At 36.6% G+C, this 20,210-nt stretch overlaps 4 protein-coding genes across 4 annotated transcripts; 2 read left to right on the top strand and 2 right to left on the bottom strand.

The window, feature by feature from the left end:
* Window positions 1-158: 158 nt before the first annotated feature.
* LOC116134062 (pentatricopeptide repeat-containing protein At5g15280, mitochondrial-like) lies at window positions 159-4,137 on the top strand. Its single transcript, XM_031419708.1, has one exon. It carries the CDS (start codon window positions 159-161, stop codon window positions 3,933-3,935), a length of 3,777 nt encoding a protein of 1,258 aa, XP_031275568.1. The 3' UTR covers window positions 3,936-4,137.
* Window positions 4,138-6,039: 1,902 nt separating this feature from the next.
* LOC116134066 (casparian strip membrane protein 3-like) lies at window positions 6,040-7,018 on the top strand. Its single transcript, XM_031419710.1, has 3 exons — window positions 6,040-6,305; window positions 6,401-6,524; window positions 6,635-7,018. Exons 1-3 carry the CDS (start codon window positions 6,085-6,087, stop codon window positions 6,848-6,850), a joined length of 561 nt encoding a protein of 186 aa, XP_031275570.1. The 5' UTR covers window positions 6,040-6,084; the 3' UTR covers window positions 6,851-7,018.
* Window positions 7,019-7,303: 285 nt separating this feature from the next.
* On the bottom strand, window positions 7,304-9,017 carry LOC116134099 (pentatricopeptide repeat-containing protein At5g15300-like). Its single transcript, XM_031419769.1, has one exon. It carries the CDS (start codon window positions 9,015-9,017, stop codon window positions 7,395-7,397), a length of 1,623 nt encoding a protein of 540 aa, XP_031275629.1. The 3' UTR covers window positions 7,304-7,394.
* A 6,109-nt stretch (window positions 9,018-15,126) lies between these two features.
* LOC116134061 (putative F-box protein At5g55150) lies at window positions 15,127-16,254 on the bottom strand. The gene has a single exon (XM_031419707.1). It carries the CDS (start codon window positions 16,252-16,254, stop codon window positions 15,127-15,129), a length of 1,128 nt encoding a protein of 375 aa, XP_031275567.1.
* Window positions 16,255-20,210: the final 3,956 nt, after the last annotated feature.

Raw genomic sequence — 20,210 nt, 5'->3', positions numbered from 1 at the left:
TTATTGACGCTGGTTTGTTGCCACCAAAAACCAAATACGACATGTCGTTTAAGCTAAAATCCAAACGCAAAACATTTAAAGACACTGTATCAATGTGGTAGTAGCCATTAAAGAGAGCAAGAACACGAACAAAAATCACCGAACTTGATTGATCTCACATGTTCCAAATCCTCTCCACTCTCAAGAACCGTTCCAATTACAAGATCCCCAACGTCAAACAGGTTCGTTATCTGTTTTACAAAAAGCAAAACGCTTTCAAAATCACTTCTTTTACTGGCTCTTCACTCTCACCAGCATCATCACAACTCCAAATAAACGAACCCCACATAGATTTATCTTCAATAGACTGCTCTGGTGTTGCAAAATCTGTTCTTTTGAAGTGTTCCCATTTGTTAGAGGGAAAGAAAGATATTAAGTCAGGTGCTAGTGCCTCATTAAAGGGACTGCTTTTGGATTTATCAGATGCGGTGCCTGAAACTACGCGTAAATTTTTGAGGGTTTTGGAGCTGAAACCTGAACATGTGCTTGAAATATTACTGGGTTTTCAATATGAGTGTGAAAAGGTTGGATACGAGAGGGGAAAGGTTGAGACTTTATGGGAAATTTTTAAGTGGGCTAGTGAGAAGAATAGAGGTTTTAAGCATCTTCCTAGGTCTTGTGAGGTTATGGCCTGGATGCTTATGAGGGTGGGGATGTTTAAAGAAGTTGAGTATTTGGTTTTGGCTATGGATGGTGAGGGAGTTTTGTTGAATGGAAATGAAATTTTTGGTAAATTGATTGAAGGGTGTATTAGCATTGGTGAGTTAGAAAGGGCTGTTTTGGTGTTTGAACGAATGAGGGGGCGGGGCTTAGTTCCCTCATTGTCGTGTTATCGTGTTTTTATTGATCATTTGGTTGAAATGAAGAGAACCCAATTGGCTTTTCAAGTGTGTTTGGATATGATGGAGATAGGGGTTAATTTGAGTGATGTAGAAAAGGCTTGTATTGAGAATGTTGTTAGATTACTTTGTAGAGAAGGAAAGATTCAAGAGTCGAGAAATCTTGTTCGGAAGGTTCTGGCCTTCGGGTTGGAGCCAAGTGGGTTTTTGCTTAATGAGATTGCTTGTGGATATTGTGAGAAGAAGGACTTTGAAGATTTGCTAAGTTTCTTCATCGAAATGAAGTGTGCACCGGATATTCTGACTGGCAATAAGACTGTTCATACACTCTGTTGCATCTTTGGGGTGGACAGAGCAGATTTCTTCATGCAGGAATTGGAGTGTTTAGGTTTCAGACCCGATGAAATAACCTTTGGGATATTGATTGGGTGGAGTTGTCGTGAAGGGAATTTGAGAAGTTCTTTCATTTATCTATCAGAGATTTTTTCAAGAGGCTTAAAGCCTAATGCTCGTTCTTACAGTTCTCTTATAAGTGTGCTGTTTAAAGAGGGTATGTGGAAGCATGCCAACGACATTCTTGATGAGATGGTAAATAATGGCACACATCCTACTTTATCCATTTACAGACTTCTTTTGGCCGGGTATTGTAAAGCTAGGCAATTTGATGAAGCAAGAGTGACTATCTCTGAGATGGCCAAACTTGGTTTCATTGAACTCTCTTCACTGGAGGATCCGCTTTCCAAGGCATTTGAAATTCTGGGGCTCAATCCATTGACTGTGAGATTGAGAAGGGACAATGATGTGGGATTTTCTAAAACAGAATTTTTTGATAATCTTGGGAATGGACTTTATTTAGATACAGATCAGGATGAGTTTGACAAAAGAGTAACTAAGATTCTTGAAGATTCCATGATTCCTGATTTTAACTCTCTTGTAATGGTGGAATGTGCTCATAGAAATTTAAAAGCTGCACAGCTGTTGGTAAATGAAATGGATCAGTGGGGTCAAGAACTGTCTTTGTTCGTCTTCTCAGCATTAGTGAAGGATCTGTGCGCCTCTCGTTCTCATATCAAGGCATGTACCATTCTCTTTGAGAAACTGCCGAAATTGGCTAATCAGCTAGACCATGAAACTCTTAATTTGCTTGTTCAAGCATGCTGCAAGAAGGGATTGGTCCACAATGGGAAGGTAGTCTTTTTCGGAACGCTCCAGAGAAATCTAACCATCAAGAATGAAACTTATACTGCTCTATTAACCGGTTTGTGTAAGAAAGGAATCTTGAGGGACCTCCATGATTGCTGGAATATTGCTATAAATAAGAACTGGTTACCAGGGTTGGAAGATAGTAAAAAACTTGTGGAATGTCTTTGCCATCGGAAAATGCTGAAGGAAGCACTAGTGCTTCTTGAGCACATGCTAGAGTTCTACCCTTATTTAAGGTCAGATATTTGTCATGTGTTCCTGGAGAAGCTTTGTGTTATGGGTTTTTCCACGGCTGCACATGCATTGGTGGAACAACTTTTTCAGCAGGGCTGCAACTTGGGTCAAATGGCTTATAGCCATGTCATAAAAGGATTGTGTGAGGAGAAAAAAATTTCAGTTGCCGTTAAGGTGTTGGACTCTATGTTGGCTAAGAACATGGCCCCTTGCTGGGATGTTTGTCTTATATTAATTCCTCGGTTGCTCAGAGCTGATGGATTTAATAAAGCTATTGCATTACGAGAGATTAGCTTGAAGGAGCAATCTGTGTTATCATTTTCTTTTGAAGGTGCTTTAATAAAAGGATTTTGTATGACAGGGAAGGTTGAAGAAGCATCTAGTGTATTCCAGGATATGTTATCCAAAGGGCTGCCTGCAGAAGCTGAATTATGTAATATGCTGATTGAAGGGCATTGCCAAGTTAACAACACGAGGAAGGTCAGGGAGCTACTTAGTGTCATCATAAGAAAAAAATTAAGCCTCTCAATCTCTTGTTACCGAAATTGTGTTCGCTGGATGTGTATGGAGGGTAGGGTCCCTTGGGCATTTAGCCTGAAGGAGCTCATGCTAGGACAAAACAACACTGATAACCTCGTCATCTATAACATTTTGGTTTTCTATCTTCTCTCGTCGGGGAACAAGTTTCTTGTGAATAAGGTTTTAAATGAATTGGTAGAGAATAGATTGCTGCCTGATGAAGTTACTTACAATTTTCTTGTATATGGATTTTCGAAGTGTAAAGATGTCTCAGGTTCTGTGCAGTATCTTTCTACTATGATTTCAGAGGGACTTAAACCAAGCAATCGCAGCTTAAGAACAGTTATAAGCTGCTTGTGTGATGTTGGGGAACTTGGAAAAGCATTGCAGTTGAGTCAAGAAATGATATTAAAAGGCTGGGTTCATGATTCAATCATTCAAAATTCAATTGTTGAGGGTCTTCTTTCTCGCTGGAAGCTTCAAGAAGCAGAACATTTTCTGCATAGTATTGTAGATAAAGGTCTAATCCCCAATACCATCAATTACGATAGGCTAATTAAACGCTTTTGCGGGTATGGAAGACTGAACAAGGCAGTTGATCTTTTGAACATAATGTTAAAGAAGGGAAATGTCCCCAATTCCGCTAGTTATGATTCTGTAATTCAAGGTTTCTGTACACGCAATAAACTGGACCAAGCTCTGAATTTTCATACTGAGATGTTGGCTAGGGATCTGAAGCCAAGTACGAACACATGGAACACACTTGTCCGTAGATTGTGTCAAGAAGGACATACTGCAGAAGCAGAAAAGCTCTTGATTTCAATGATTCATATAGGCGAAACTCCAACCAGGGAGATGTACTCTTGTGTAGCTAATCGGTATTGCCTGGAAAACAATCTCAAGAAGGCATCAGAGCTCATGCAAGCAATGCAACGAAGCGGTCATAGTCCGGATTTTAGCTCACACTGGTCTCTGATAAGTAACTTAAGCAATTCCAGTGACAAGGCCAGCAGCAATGACAACAGCCAAGGTTTTTTGTCAAGGCTTCTTTCTGGAAGTGGATTTTCATGGAGAAAGGACTCCAAAACCAAACTAGGTTGATACTGCAACATAATGATTGAGCTTCTTATCTTTATTAATTGATTTTTTTCATTTTTGTATTTGTGTATTACATCATATAATACTAAACAGGAAAATTGTTCCTCTAGCTAGCCAGTATAGAAAACTGATCTCTTGTAGCATGACATGTATACAACTGAAGTGAAATTTTCCTGCTGAAATAAGTATTTCATCTTTGCTTCTATAACCATTTGTTCTTTGTTTTCCTTCCTTCATTAACATTTTCATTTCCATGTAGACACTAACTAGCTCTAGTACTTAAACTTTCATGCCCCACATTGCGGAGTAGCCCTCTGTTTCTTTTCCCCAGTTGACCTCAATAATTTAGTTTACAGCTAACACACTGATTGTTTAGCCCGAGTGTATTTTCAATGGGAATATAATAACTTGAAGACACACCAAATGAACTTTCTGAGCTGCACAGGCTTGATCATCAGAGTTTGAGATTTATTTACCACAGTACTTTCATATAGATGATCAATATTACAGCAGACTTGAAATTTCATGTTACTGAATTGAATTTTTTGAGGTGTGACAGCCCCTCTAATCTAAGAAGCATTTTTTTCTTTTTCTTGCCTACTTTCACATCAAACAAGCTGCATCATTAGCAGAGCCTTAAATCCAGCTTTAATCTTGAATGCTATCCTTAAGAAAAAGATTTTATGTTAAATCACCCTAAAATTAGCAATGTGGCAAACTCCTAATTTTATGTACTTTTCGTCCTTGCGAGATTGTAAGACTTGCCTACCGGGTAGTCAGTCTGCTCCGATAACAATGTCATATCAGGAGTCCAATAAAGTAGATGTGTTGAATGACGCTTGTGTAAAACCAAAAAATAAACAGCCTCTAGAAACTTTAATTTGCAAAGGGATCGTCAAAATAGGTATGAGTCTAAGCGAGATAAACATATCACATCATTGGTAAGTTAGTCTAGTCGAATTGGATCCCATCACATACATATTTATTTCAAAAAAAAAAAAAAAAGTTAATAACGATTGAACCATTAACAATATAATGTGGGATACATTTCAGTAGGGGTAAGCATGAGTAAAGGGTAGAACCGGAACCGACCCCCTTAAGGTTCGGTTCTGATTCTAGAAAACTGGAATCAGGAGTCCCCGAGTCCAGTTTCGATTCTTATAGTATTGGAACTGGGAACCGAAACCGAGGTCCGGATACCCAAGTAGGAACCGAGACTAAATTATAATTTTTGTAAACTATTATGGGTGTATTTGAAATTTTTTTTGGGGGGTATATTGTTATTTTCAAAAAGTAGGGGGGTAACGAATTTACCCTGGTACCCGGAATCGAAACCTATGTTCCAAGTTCCGATTCTAGTTTTATAGGAACAAGAATAGGTCGGTTACAATTCCAATTCTGATTCTTTCAAAAAATACAGGGTATTTAGAACCGATCACCCCTACTTTCAGATCAGTTTAGATATCAACTTTCATGAGATCACGTTCATTAAGCCGTAAATTTTGCAATGTACAGAACTTGAACCTTGTCTTTTTCTCCTTTCCTAATCTCTTTATACTCAAAACAAAAACAAGCTCCATGTGTCATTCTAGATAAACTTCTGATCCCTTTTCAGTTGGGGATAATGACTAAAGTGGATTTGGTTCAATCATAAACCAACTAAATTGCCTATTGTAAATGACACCAGCTGCCACAAAGGCAACTGCCCCATATTCAGGAAGCTCCCTGGAAGCTTCAAACTTGGTAATGGTATATACCATATCTAATGAAGAATGTTAAGGAGATTCTCCCTTCTTGCCTCTCCAAATAGAGTACAACTATGAAAGCCATTTTTTGCCAATTCGGGTTCTGTGGTTTGGTTGAATTAGAACAGCCACTAACATCAAACTTGGTGAAATATTCATAAACAATAGAGCAAGTACAGCAGGTAATCCTTAAAAAAACATAACCCCATAACTTTAGTTAGTACGGTCATGTTACAAGCACGACATTTTCCTAAATTTTGGCTAAAAATATAACCGTCCAAACATTGGCTACATGCATATAAATACCATGAAATACTCCTCCAGCATGCACATTCAAGTTTGTAACATTAAGAACTCTTGAAAACCTTCAAATATTAAGCTCAAAAATTAACTAGTTCAAGAACAAAATGAAGGGAGGTGGTGTTGAGGTTGGTGTGGCAGCCAAGGATTCAACTCAAAGAAATGGGGTGAATAGAGGGGTGTCGATACTTGACTTTATTTTGAGGCTTCTAGGGTTCATTGCAACACTAGGAAGTGCAATTGCCATGGCAACAACTAATGAATCACTTCCTTTTTTCACACAGTTTATTCGGTTCCGGGCTGAGTATGATGATCTTCCCACATTCACGTATGTTGTTTATGATCGTTGAGTTGAGTTGATTATGCTAGCTAAAATGTGATAGAAATCTGTAGACTGATCTTAGGTAACTCTCTTTTGAACAGGTTTTTTGTGATTGCTAATGCCATTGTTAGTGGCTACCTGATTCTGTCTCTCCCTTTTTCAATCATCCATATTGTGAGAAGCAAGGCTCAAAAGACTAGAATTTTGTTGATTTTCTTTGACACAGTAAGTTCACTTTAAGCTGAGTTTACTATCGTCTTCCTACCTCTAGTAAATGAATTTGCAATGTTGAAGCTTATTCAGTGTAATGTAAAATGAGTATTCCAATGATGTAGGCAATGCTTGGTCTTTTGACTGCGGGAGCCTCAGCAGCAGCAGCTATTGTATACCTAGCACACAAGGGAAACAGAAAAGCAAACTGGTTTGCCATCTGCCAACAGTTCAACTCCTTCTGCGAGCGCATTTCTGGTTCTTTGATTGGTTCTTTTGTAGGAGTCGTGTTGTTTATTCTGATAATCTTGTCGTCTGGTGTGGCGCTTTCACGACGTTGATATGTCATGCTACTTTCCAACAATGCTCTTGTGATCACTGCACTCCTCCCTGTATGTGTGTGTTTGTGTCTCTGTTGGTTTGTGTTTGCATTATTGACAGTGTATAAAACAGAGCATGACTGTGTTTATCTTTTCTGTAAAGTTGGTTTTCTTTTTTAATGTAATGAATTTGCTGGCTTCCAAGTTCATGGAGATTGATTGAATATTCTATAAACTGACAAACACTAGCACACAAGATTCACTATTCTAACTCAATAATTCAAGATCCATATAATTATCTAATCCCACTTGCATCTGCTTTCTAATAAACAATTGAAGATTTATATAGTGCAACTTTTGCATGTTCACTCTGCAGTACAAATTATGTACTGGCACAAAGTAGGAAGACATATTTTCTTGTATATCAGTGCATAGAAAAATAAATCAAATTACATAAATTATTTCAGCACGTACAAGAAAAAATTTGTGTAATGTTTAGTTACAACACTCCACCAGTGAAATTAAAGTTAATAGCATGGGAGCACTTAGGTTAACTACTTGCAACTCAACGAACTGGGTTTCTCCTATCTAATTTAGGTTTTGAATTAAGCAAATAGTGGGTGAGAGCTTTATCATCAGCTTCGACAAGGCTACGGCCAGGCTCTTTCCATACCCCACTGCCATCCATCAAATTCCTCACCTTCTCAGCCCCATCCCACTCACCTTGTGAAGCATATATGTTGGAAAGTAATACATAGTCGCCACTTTCGTCCCTCCTCAATTTGAGTAGTCTCTCGTTTGCGCGCCTCCCCAATTCAACATTTCCATGAATTTTACAAGCCCCGAGCAGAGTCCTCCAAATAATGGCATTGGGTTTGATCTTCATGTCGTCTATGAACTCAAACGTTTCATTCAATAGCCCAGCACGCCCAAGCAAGTCCACCATACACCCATAATGCCTAATATTTGGCTCAATATTGTATACATCTTGCATAAGCTTAAAATATCTCTTCCCCTCTTCCACTTTACCTGCATGACTGCAAGCAACTAAAACTCCAACAAAAGTGATCTCATTTGGCCTGACTTTCAACCTCTGCATTTCACTAAACAAAGTAATTGATTCCTCGGCATAGCCATGAAAAGCTAACCCTATAATCACTGAATTCCACGTTGAGTCGTCTTTCTCCTTCATCCCATGAAACACTTCCATTGCTCTCTCAATGCTACCACACTTACCATACATGTCTATAAGCGCATTCCCAAGTAAAACTTTTATATCCCCCGAACTCACCTCCAAAAGCGCACAATGTATCTTCTTTCCCACTTCAAGATCCCCCATGTCCGCACAAGCAGACAACAAACTCAACATAGTCACTTCATCCGGCCGTTCTCCTACAACCCTCATCTCCTCAAACATCTCCAATGCACATTTATTCAATCCACACATCACATACCCCGAAATCATAGCATTCCAAGTCACAACATCTCTTTTAGGCACCTCATCAAAAAGCGCCCTTGCTTGCGCCATTTCTCCTTGCTTTACATACCCAGTAATCATCACATTCCAAGAAACCAAGTCCTTAACCGGCATTGCATCGAAAAGACTTCTTGCCACACTTAACTCTCCTCTTCTTGCATATCCTGCAGTCAAAGCAGACCAAGCAACAACATCCCTTTCCTCAGAAGCATCAAATATACCCCTCGCGACACTCAAATCACCACAATTAGCATGAAAATAAATAAGGGTATTCCTCTCAAATTTATTAAACTCAAACCCGTGTTTAACAACCTTTCCATGAACACAAAACCCCATGTTTCTAAACAAAACCCTAGTACAGGCTTTAAGCACAAAAGAAAAAGTAAAATTATCAGGCTTTATACAACATTTCTCCATCTGGGTATATAACAAAATTGCATTTAATGGGTTTAGGCTCTGAGCTGAGCCTCGAATCATAGTGTTATACATGAAGGTATCCGGTTCAGTAATTTGAGTAAACACTTTGTGGGCATAATTCATTGCACCTGAAACAACCATAGCACTGCAAAAAATGAGCTCTCTTAAGGCTGAGGGATTCGAATTGAATCCATTGATAATCATAAATGCGTGAATTTGTTTTAAAGTCCGGAGATTTGTGCATTTTCGCCACAAACTTGAGCTTTGTTGGCGGTTTGTTCTTCTTCGTATCATTACATAGTACTTTTCGATCTTATTTTCTTAAGCCTGGGCCCTTTAAATACTCTTCATTATACAAAATTATGTAAATGTAATGGGCCGCAAGCCCAATTAAAAATTCTCATAATTAATGGGATTAATAAAAATAAATAAATAAATTTTGTATTTATTTTTCAAGAACTTTTGACAAGTATGATAAAAATAATCTTAAAATTATAATTTAATAATTTTTTTCAAGAAAAATGAAAATTATTTACTTTCTCAAATAATAAAACTATATTTCATGAGGTTTATAAGTGTTTTGACATATTATTTATGATAATATAATTAATTTCTCTCTTCATAAAATAAATATTACCCGTTCATGGGTAGCCCAGCGATAAAGACGAACCAAGGGGGTTGTGGTACCTTTGCCCATGACTAGAGATGGCAATGACTCCTTGTTGGCGGCTCCTTCTTTGGATCTCTCCAAGTTATTGTTATTGACCCAACGTAGGATCGAGCTCGACGGTTTCCACACGAAAGTAGGCTCGGGATAACCCAAGGATTGATTGTTATACCAATCAAATGGCTTAAGGGAGGTGGTGGAATTTAGAGAGAGAAATTCTCTCTAGGGTTGGCGGCGGCTAGGGTTTTGGGAGAATTATTTTTGCTATTCAATTTTGCAAAAACAACTTATGAGAATCTCATCAAATCAAAACCCTTTATATAAGCAATCCCAAATAACAATCTAATAAGGATTGTAAATCCTTAATTCCTATTTGGATTGGATTACAATCTAGAGATGACAATGGGCCTGATATTTCCAGGTACCCGACTCGGCATGGCCAGAAAAGGTCAGGCTTTACCCGATGTTCGCGGGCTTGGGCCTGATTTTAAGGCCCGACCTTGGGTACGGGCTGGGCCTGGGTATGTCTTCAGGCCAAGCCCGGCCCGGCTCGATAATTTTAGTATTAGTTATACTAAATTACCCTTATATTATATATTTAATTACAAGATTATCCTACATATATATACTCATTTTTCCCAAACCCTACATGGATGGATGGATGCACTTTATGGAAAGTTATTGATATATTTGGTGAGTATTCAAAAATAAATTAATATTTAAAAATTGTTTATAGAATTAAAAATATATAAAAAATTGAAATTTATTAATATTAAAAAATTCACATTATAAAAATGGGCGGGCTTGGGCTTGGGCTAGGCCTGAGGTTACAAAAAGCCCATCGGGCCAGGCTTGGACTTTACTTGTGATACCTGTGACGGGCTCGGGCTGGGCTTGGGCCTGGGCCAAGGGATACCCGGTCCCGGCCCGGCCCATTGCCATCACTATTACAATTTTTTAATTTCTATTTGAATTGGATTGCAATACTTAAATATAAATCCTAATTAAGTAAATATCTCTATTTATTTAATTCCTATATAAATACATATTATAATTATATATATATATATATATAGGGGTTTTAATACATATTTAATTAAATTAAATATATATATTCTCCATATTAATTAAAATTAATATGATTCCAGTTTTGTTAAAAATTCTCCCAATAAATTGGATAATGACGTCAACCCCTTAGCAAAATTACCAAAGTGTCTTTTTCGCCCATAATGACGAAAATGCCCTTGACTCCCAAATTACTGAAATACCCTTTTCGGCCCAAGGACAAGACTGTCCTTCCATTTCTGTTTCTCACTTAACTATTTTCTATGTGTGTGATCTGAAGACTCTTTACTTTGCTGGCAGTGTCCCGATAACTAATTAAGCATTAACCAATTAATGTTTTTGTACACCAATCAAGATTGGTCTCTAGCAAGGCATCATGATTCCTCGGTAAGTAAAGAATCAGCAATTTAGGCTTACCTTTTTTACAGTATGGTTACCATGCAATTTGATCCATTTCATCATCTTATATCTCATCAAGGTTTGAAGTACAGAAATAGTGTCTACTTCAAAACATCTACCTTGACATGTTTTATATTTGGTTCTCGAATCTTACAACTATAAAATTGGATTCGAGCATCAACTCGATTCCACTGTGGCCACGGATTTGAGGTCGTAGTTCTTAACCAAATCTCTTGCCGAAATAAGATCTCCTGTAACCAAGAGTGACGAATCCTTTGTTGATCCACCATAGCCATAGTGTACTTCTTGATGTAACCAATCACCACCATTCTAGTAATCCCTAAAAGAGATGACATTGGGTTGGTGTCAAATCACATCGATATTTACACACGACACTCTGGTGATCTTAAGCCTAGTTAGTAAAAACGCGTATTATACGCAAATTATACAAACAGTCGTATAATTCGCGTATAAAACGCACGTATACGTATTTTATAAAATCTGCCGTATAATTCGCGTATAATAAGGGTTTCCGTATAATTCGCGTATAATTCGCGAATGATTCGCGAATTTTTGAAAAAAAAAAAAAACAAAATCTCACACCCCCAAAACGACGTCGTTTTGGTGGGTTTATACAAAAAAATTAAAACAGATCTGGTTCAATTGTTCTTCTTCAGTTCTTCGGTAGTCAGCAGCAGTTCTTCTTCCTCAGTTCGGTTCTTCTTCTTCCTCAGTTCTTCTTCAGCTTTTCTGTAATATCCCACTTGAGGTATGTATTTAAGATTTTCTATATTACTTAAAGGATTCATTGTTTCAGTTTCAATTGAGTTTGTTTGTTGTCATGGTTGGTTTGGTTGAAATTTAATGAAGTTTGGAAATTCAAGCTTCGTCGGGGCGAAGAAGAAGTTTCGCCACGGTGATGAGAAGCTGCACCCACAGGTAGACTCTGCCGTGTTTTGCCGCGGCGAAGAGCCTAACAAAAAGTTTCTTGAGTTTTCTAGAGAATTCTTCTTTTGGGGCACAATGACCTTTTTACCCCTAATTAGTAGGAAAAGTAGGGAGTAAAATGTAAGGAAATTTAGTAGAGATTGTGGTTGGATGGGGGTGTATTTGTAAAGAATCAAAGGATATAGATGAAATTTCTAAGGAAGGGGAAGGGCAAGGGCAAGGGCAAAATGGGAAAGGATGATTATAATATGAGCTAAAAAGGGTTAAGTGTAGAGAAACCCTTTAGTCCATCCATTTCCACCGCCTCTTCCATTGCCTACTTTCTTTCAATTTCTCCATCCAATCTTCCAAGATTTCTAAGGGGTTTAAGAGAGCTTTTGAGTAATTTTGAGTAGAGATTTCATCTAAAGCATCCTAAGGTAAGGATTCTTGCTTTAGATGTGAGTTTGCTTATAGTTATATTGAAGTCTTATTTGGTTGTTATTGCTTTTGTTGTTGTTTTGAGTTGTAGTGAGAACACAAGACAACAAAGGAAAGGAAAAGTGCTAAAGAAGTCACTTTTTCACAAGGTAAGTAAATCCAACCAACTTGAGTTTTGAATAAGCTTTTGAGTAGAGATTTAGAGATTGAGTAGAGATGTATGCTTGTATAAGTATGTTATGTTGTTGAGAATTGAGTTGAGATGAATATGTATTATGAGAAGTGTTTTTGATGTGTATGAATAAAAGTGAAAAATATTGAAACAATCGGAGCCTACATTTTTTTTTTTTTTTTTTTTTGGCGAGTAGTACTGACAAAAGAAAAGAATGTAGCTTTCACTTTTATGTAATGTTTTGAACTATTAAAAAAATTCACACGAGCTGAACTAAGGGTGTGTTTGGTTCAAGGAATATTTTATTACGGAGAATGTTGATTACTGGAAGATAGATTACCTAGGAATCTTTAGAAAATGTGTTTGGTTGGTTGGTTTAAATTTTGGTATTTTATAATAATATATTGGGTTGGGAGGATAAATGAGTGGTATGTTATATAGATTACTAATTGCCCTCCTTTTTAAATAATAAATAATAATAATTATTAGTTTATTCTATTATTTTTAAAATTATTTCTTTTAACCCCTTTATTTGATTTTTTGCTAAAACAACCAGCCATATAAAACTTTAATTTATAGCAAATCAACCCCACCCGCCCCAAGTCACTGCCGACACCAGCCACCACCCACCAACGCCGCCGTAATGTCTCACAATCGGCCAATCTGGTTGGTCGTGCCCGGTAAGGCCTAATCCGCCATGGGGCTAGATCTGGCCGTTCACGACCTAAGAGTAGCCGTGAAACAGCGCATTTCACGACCAAGATCTGGCTTTTCACGACCAGATCTATGGCATTTCACGACCACATCTATGCTGTGAAACACCAGATTTGTCATTTTCGGGAAACATCTTACCGGCACACGACTGGCAATATCTCGTCGATCTTGCCTCGAGATGACAACTTTCATCGACGACGAACATGGTGCTAGCAGCAGTGGTGGTCTTGGGTGGCTGAGGGTATTTTGTTAACTTTTAAACTTTTTTATGGCTGTGGTGTTTAGCTAATTTTCAAATGTAGGGGTCTAGGTAATTGTTATTTGGTAGACATTAAGGGCAATGTTTCCTAAATGATAAAAGATTAAGGGTAAAATAGGGTCAAAATTAAGATTACCTCGGTATCTATATTAACACCCCTTAAGAAGGTATCTGATTACCCCCAATATTACTATAGTAAACATTATTTGTAATAAAAGTTACATATTTAGTACTTGATAACCAAATGAGAAAATCTGAAAATCAAACAAAGATTATAGGATTAATCTTATATCACCCCGAACCAAACACAACCTAAAAGTTATCATAAAAAGTTTCTTTCTTTCATTAATTAAGTTTAATGAGAGTAAGATTTTTTTTCTCTTTGTCAAATATAGGACTGTATAATTGGCTTCTTTGATAGACGAATCTGATTATTGTAGGTTACTAATACCTCCTGATCATATGCAATGCTTTAGCGATGCTGCAGTCCGTCTTCAAGAATCAAGTAAATGAATGATTTAGTTAAATTTAATGCAGTATATTTTATCTGTAGGAAGGATTCATAGTTAGCATGGTTTTTTAGGATTACTCTTATTCAATTTAAGTTGTTGTAGAATATGATAGATGTAAGCGAGATGGGATAACAAGAATCGATTTCAGGCACAAGTTTGAAACAAGGTGTAGGATCGTGTTCGGCAACGTGGAGTAAGAAAAAAAATTTCTTATCATGGTACAATCCTCTTACCTAAATCATGACTCGATAAATTAATCCACAATACCTTCGTTGGCAGCTCCTTGTTGGCGCTCCTTCTTTGGATCTCTCCAAGTTATTGTTATTGACCCAACGTAGATCACTCGACGGTTCCACAGAAAGTAGGCTCGGGATAACCCAAGGATTGATTTGTATACCAATCAAATGGCTTAAGGGAGGTGGTGGAATTTAGAGAGAGAAATCTCTCTAGGGTTGCGGCGGCTAGGGTTTTGGGAGAATATTTTTGCTATTCAATTTTGCAAAAACAACTTATGAGAATCTCAAATCAAAACCCTTTATATAAGCAATCCCAAATAACAATCTAATAAGCATTGTAAATCCTTAATTCCTATTGGATTGGATTACAATCTAGAGATGACAATGGCCCATATTTCCAGGTACCCGCTCGGCCCGCCAGAAAGGTCAGGCTTTACCCGATGTTTGTGGGCTGGGCCTGATTTTAAGGCCCGACCTTGGGTACGGGCTGGGCCTGGTACTCTTCAGGCCGAGCCCAGCCCGGCCCGACAATTTTAGTATTAGTTATACTAAATTACCCTTATACTATATATTTAATTACAAGATTATCCTACATATATATACTCATTTATATCCTAACATAATCCCAAGATCATAGTCACCATTGCAATCACATTTTCATATAAATGAACTACAATGAATTTACACAGCATAAATACCTTCACTCCTTAACTCTGAAGCAATAAAGTTAATCTGGAAGAAAACCACGAAGAATGTTTCTGTTTTCCAAATTCTAGAGAGAGAGAGCGTATTTTCCTTTTGAATATTTGAGAGTGACAGTGTGTAACCTTTTCTAAAAGGAAAGGTTTTCCTTTTATATGGCAGCGGTTGGAGAGAAACTGCATTTGGCAGTTTCTCTCACACACGTCGCTTGGGGTAACCCATCATGGGTGTACCCCTTATCCAATAAAAACAAATGAAAATCTCAGTCATAATCTAACAAATGAAAATCTCAGTCATAATCTATCACATTTATTTTTTTCTAAAGAAACTAGGTTGAACCCACATAGGTGGATTCATAAAGCTATATGAGTCGCCCCTAAAATGCGGCTCAATGCTTCCATCTTGGAGGTTATAAATTCCCATATCCTTTCCTCCTCCATGGGAAGTGAGATCAGTATAAATTTCCCAGCTATCATCGGTAAAGTAAATGCAATTAGATTTGCAGAGCATTGCTTCAATAGAAAACGAAGAATTATAACCCACAAACACAGCTCTATTCCCCAAATTCTTCATCTCTGTCCAAGTATTACTTCTCAAATCCACCTTGAAAACCAGAAATTCACTAGTTCTATAAGTACTCCGTCTTTTACTTATGTCTTCACGTTCTACTACTCGTGAAACGACCAACAGTTCGCCTCCTGATTCCACCAAGTATAAGCACAATGGATATTTTAAATAATCAGATGGCATCTCTGCAACTTGTTCTGCCATGTCACTTCTGATATCACATGCCGTCATTTGACCATTGTCTTTTATAACATAAAATAGCCCATTGTAGTAAGTAACATCATGATTATAAGAAGCGGACGTTTCAATTGTTGTCCATGATTTATCACCTTCACCGGGCTTACAATATGCCAACTCTCTTTTAGATCCATGAAGAACCATTACTATGTAATCTGATGTACTGAAAGGATTGGATGATAAAACAAACTTGGTGATAAAACTAATATGTGGCCTATAAAGAACAGAAGAAAGATAATCCCAATTTTTGAAAGTGGTCATGTGCGGCAATTCAATTTGACGTCGTGAGAAAGGATGCAAAAGAGCCATACTCCAACGTTTGGAGATTGTTAGTATCCAACCTCCAGAAGAAAGACATCTTTTAGCTCGTTTATTGCTTCCTTCTGCTTCCGGTATCATAACTTGGCGAGTCATATTATCTGAGAAACTGTAAAAACCTCGTCGGCAAGTGTTGGGCTTTTCTGGTGGTAGCATCAGCCATGGAGGTTTAGATAAAAATCTGGGCTTCTCCTTTACAGCAACCGATAGCCATGAAGTACAAACCAAACTGAAGGTAACGAGATCCTCATACAACGTTAGCCGCTTGATAATTTCGATCAAAAGGTCCTCGTTCAATTCTGACCAGGCGCCCATGTTAACACAAACCTGCAAGAATCAAGATGGAATGGAAGTTGTAATAAACAGCCCGACGCAACAGAATCTAGATGTCGTTCTAACCTGGCGATTAGTGCTGAAAACTTGAATGAATAAAACTTATGAATTACATAGATATTTATAAGATAATAACACTTATAAGAAACCTAATATTATTAGAACAAGAAATTATAAAATAAAAAAGTAAAGCTTAAGTAAACTAAAACTTCCTAACTAAACTAAACTCCAACTTACAATAGAAAACTACTTCATTTCCTAAAATAAAATCCTAAATAAAAAAATCAAATAAAGAAAGAAAAACAAAATCAAATCATAATCTGACAAATATTTTCCTACCTCACAACGACACAACACAACCTAAATAAGTATTTTATTTTTATTCATATTTAATAAAATTCTACTAATATAAAATAAGGTTTTGCTTCCCAATTTTGTTGTTAAATAGAATACAAAATCTAATATTTAATTTACTTGTTCGTGTATATAATATTTATACTAAAATTAAGAGATTAAAAAGTTAATAATTAACGAAATTTGTTGTTGAATAGAATACAAACTCTAATATTTAATTTACTTGTTTGTGTATATTAAAAAGTTCATAATTAATGAATTTGATATAACCACATATTTCTCTATTTATAACCGCCATTTACTTATTTTTCAAGCTTCTTCTTCTTATTAATTATTAAATTAGAATAAACTCACTGACTACAACATCAATACGCATGAAATGGATGAAAATTGTAACGAAAACGAAACGCTCTAGAACCATTGCAACTCCGTTTGGTTTACTATTCTAATAGTTTTTAGAATAGTATTTCGAAAAAAAGTAAAATTGAATTGCATTGAATTATTTTTACGAGAAAGGTAATTGGATTTTAAGAATTTTAAAACAAATATATTTTTGGTTTTTATGATAAAATAGTGAGAAAATATTGAAACAATCGGAGCCTACATTATTATTATTATTATTTATTATTTTTTTTTTTTGCGAGTAGTACTGACAAAAATGAAAAGAATGTAGCTTTCACTTTTATGTAATGTTTTGATCTATTAAAAAAATTCACACGAGCTGAACTAAGGGTGTGTTTGGTTCAAGGAATATTGTACTATGGGAGAATGTTGTATTACTGGAAAGATAGATTACCTAGGAATCTTTAGAGAAATGTGTTTGGTTGGTTGGTTTAAATTGTTGGGTATGTTATAATAATATATTTGGTTGGGAGGATAAATGAGTGGGTATGTTATATAGATTACTAAATTGCCCTCCTTTTTAAATAATAATATAATAATATAATTATTAGTTTATTCTATTATTTTTAAAATTATTTCTTTTAACCCCTTATATTTGATTTTTTGCTAAAACAACCTAGCCATATAAAACTTTAATTTATAGCAAAATCACCCCCACCCGCCCCAAGTCACTGCCGACAGCCAGCCACCACCACCAACGGCCGCCGTAATGTCTCACAACCAGCTAGATCTGGCTAGTCATGCGCCGGTAAGGCCTAATCCAGCCATGGGGCTAGATCTGACCGTTTCACGACCTAAGATGTAGCCGTGAAACAGCGGCCATTTCACGACCAAAGATCTGGCCTTTTCACGACCAGATCTATGGCATTTCACGACCACATCTTTGGTTGTGAAATGACCAGATTTGGTCATTTTCGGGAAACATCCTTACCGGCACACGACTGGCAATATCTCGTCGATCTTGCCTCGAGATGACAACTTTCATCGACGACGAACGATGGTGGCTAGCAGCCGATGGTGGTCTTGGGTGGCTGAGGGTATTTTGTTAACTTTTAAACTTTTTTATGGCTGTGGTGTTTTAGCTATATTTTCAAATGTAGGGGGTCTAGGTAATTGTTATTTGATAGACATATAAAGGCAAATGTTTCCTAAATGATAAAAGATTAAGGGTAAAATAGGGTCAAAATTAAGATTACCTCGGTAATCTTATATTAACACCCCTTAGGAAGGTAATCTGATTACCCCCAATATTACTAATAGTCTAATAGTAAACATTATTTGTAATAAAAGATTACGTAATATTTTATTACTTGATAACCAAATGAGAAAATCTTGAAAATCAAACAAAGATTACAGGATTAATCTTATATCACCCCGAACCAAACGCAACCTAAAAGTTATCATAAAAAGTTTCTTTCTTTCATTAATTAAGTTTAATGTGAGTAAGATTTTTTTTCTCTTTGTCAAATATAGGACTGGTATAATTGGCTTCTTTGATAGACGAATCTGATTATTGTAGGTTACCAATACCTCCGTAGATCATATGCAATGCTTTAGCGATGCTGCAGTCCGTCTTCAGGAATCAAGTAAATGAATGATTTTAGTTAAAAATTTAATGCAGTAGTATTTATTTGTAGGAAGGATTCAAAGTAGTAGCATGGTTTTTTAGGATTACTGTTATTCAATTTAAGTTGTTGTAGAATATTATAGATGTAAGCGAGATGGGATAACAAGAAATAGATTTCAGGCACAAGTTTGAAACAAGGTGTAAGAATCGTGTTGTGGCAAGCGTGGAGTAAGAAAAAAAATTTCTTATCATGGTACAATCCTCATACCTAAGATCATGACTCGATAAATTAATCTACAATATATATATTGATTAAACCATAAAAGGTTAGTATTTTTATACCTTCGTTGGCAACTCCTTGTTGGCGGCTCCTTCTTTGGATCTCTCCAAGTTATTGTTATTGACCCAACGTAGGATCGAGCTCGACGGTATCCACACGAAAGTAGGCTCGGGATAACCCAAGGATTGATTGTTATACCAATCAAATGGCTTAAGGGAGGTGGTGGAATTTAGAGAGAGAATTTCTCTCTAGGGTTGGCGGCGGCTAGGGTTTTGGGAGAATTATTTTTGCTATTCAATTTTGCAAAAACAACTTATGAGAATCTCATCAAATCAAAACCCTTTATATAAGCAATCCCAAATAAGAATCTAATAAGGATTGTAAATCCTTAATTCCTATTTGGATTGGATTACAATCTAGAGATGACAATGGGCCTGATATTTCCAGGTACCCGACTCGGCATGGCCAGAAAAGGTCAGGCTTTACCCGATGTTCGCGGGCTTGGGCCTGATTTTAAGGCCCGACCTTGGGTACGGGCTGGGCCTGGGTATGTCTTCAGGCCAAGCCCGGCCCGGCTCGATAATTTTAGTATTAGTTATACTAAATTACCCTTATATTATATATTTAATTACAAGATTATCCTACATATATATACTCATTTTTCCCAAACCCTACATGGATGGATGGATGCACTTTATGGAAAGTTATTGATATATTTGGTGAGTATTCAAAAATAAATTAATATTTAAAAATTGTTTATAGAATTAAAAATATATAAAAAATTGAAATTTATTAATATTAAAAAATTCACATTATAAAAATGGGCGGGCTTGGGCTTGGGCTAGGCCTGAGGTTACAAAAAGCCCATCGGGCCAGGCTTGGTCTTTACTTGTGATACCTGTGACGGGCTCGGGCTGGGCTTGGGCCTGGGCCAAGGGATACCCGGTCCCGGCCCGGCCCATTGCCATCACTATTACAATTTTTTAATTTCTATTTGAATTGGATTGCAATACTTAAATATAAATCCTAATTAAGTAAATATCTCTATTTATTTAATTCCTATATAAATACATATTATAATTATATATATATATATATATAGGGGTTTTAATACATATTTAATTAAATTAAATATATATATTCTCCATATTAATTAAAATTAATATGATTCCAGTTTTGTTAAAAATTCTCCCAATAAATTGGATAATGACGTCAACCCCTTAGCAAAATTACCAAAGTGTCTTTTTCGCCCATAATGACGAAAATGCCCTTGACTCCCAAATTACTGAAATACCCTTTTCGGCCCAAGGACAAGACTGTCCTTCCATTTCTGTT

This window comes from Pistacia vera, unplaced genomic scaffold (genome assembly GCF_008641045.1).
Source record: "Pistacia vera cultivar Batoury unplaced genomic scaffold, PisVer_v2 Contig282, whole genome shotgun sequence".
NCBI lineage: Eukaryota > Viridiplantae > Streptophyta > Magnoliopsida > Sapindales > Anacardiaceae > Pistacia > Pistacia vera.
The sequence above is the reverse complement of the archived record's forward strand: the minus strand, read 5'-3'. Positions and strand labels throughout refer to the sequence as shown.

What these genes read in the sequence shown, in the direction of transcription:
- LOC116134066 (XM_031419710.1), top strand. Translation starts at nt 6,085, where the DNA reads ATGAAGGGAGGTGGTGTTGAGGTTGGTGTGGCAGCCAAGGATTCAACT. An exon ending in GATGATCTTCCCACATTCAC is followed by an intron (nt 6,306 to 6,400) that starts GTATGTTGTTTA and finishes TCTTTTGAACAG; the next exon opens with GTTTTTTGTGATTGCTAATG. An exon ending in TGTTGATTTTCTTTGACACA is followed by an intron (nt 6,525 to 6,634) that starts GTAAGTTCACTT and finishes CCAATGATGTAG; the next exon opens with GCAATGCTTGGTCTTTTGAC.
- LOC116134099 (XM_031419769.1), bottom strand. Translation starts at nt 9,017, where the DNA reads ATGATACGAAGAAGAACAAACCGCCAACAAAGCTCAAGTTTGTGGCGA.
- LOC116134062 (XM_031419708.1), top strand. Translation starts at nt 159, where the DNA reads ATGTTCCAAATCCTCTCCACTCTCAAGAACCGTTCCAATTACAAGATC.
- LOC116134061 (XM_031419707.1), bottom strand. Translation starts at nt 16,254, where the DNA reads ATGGGCGCCTGGTCAGAATTGAACGAGGACCTTTTGATCGAAATTATC.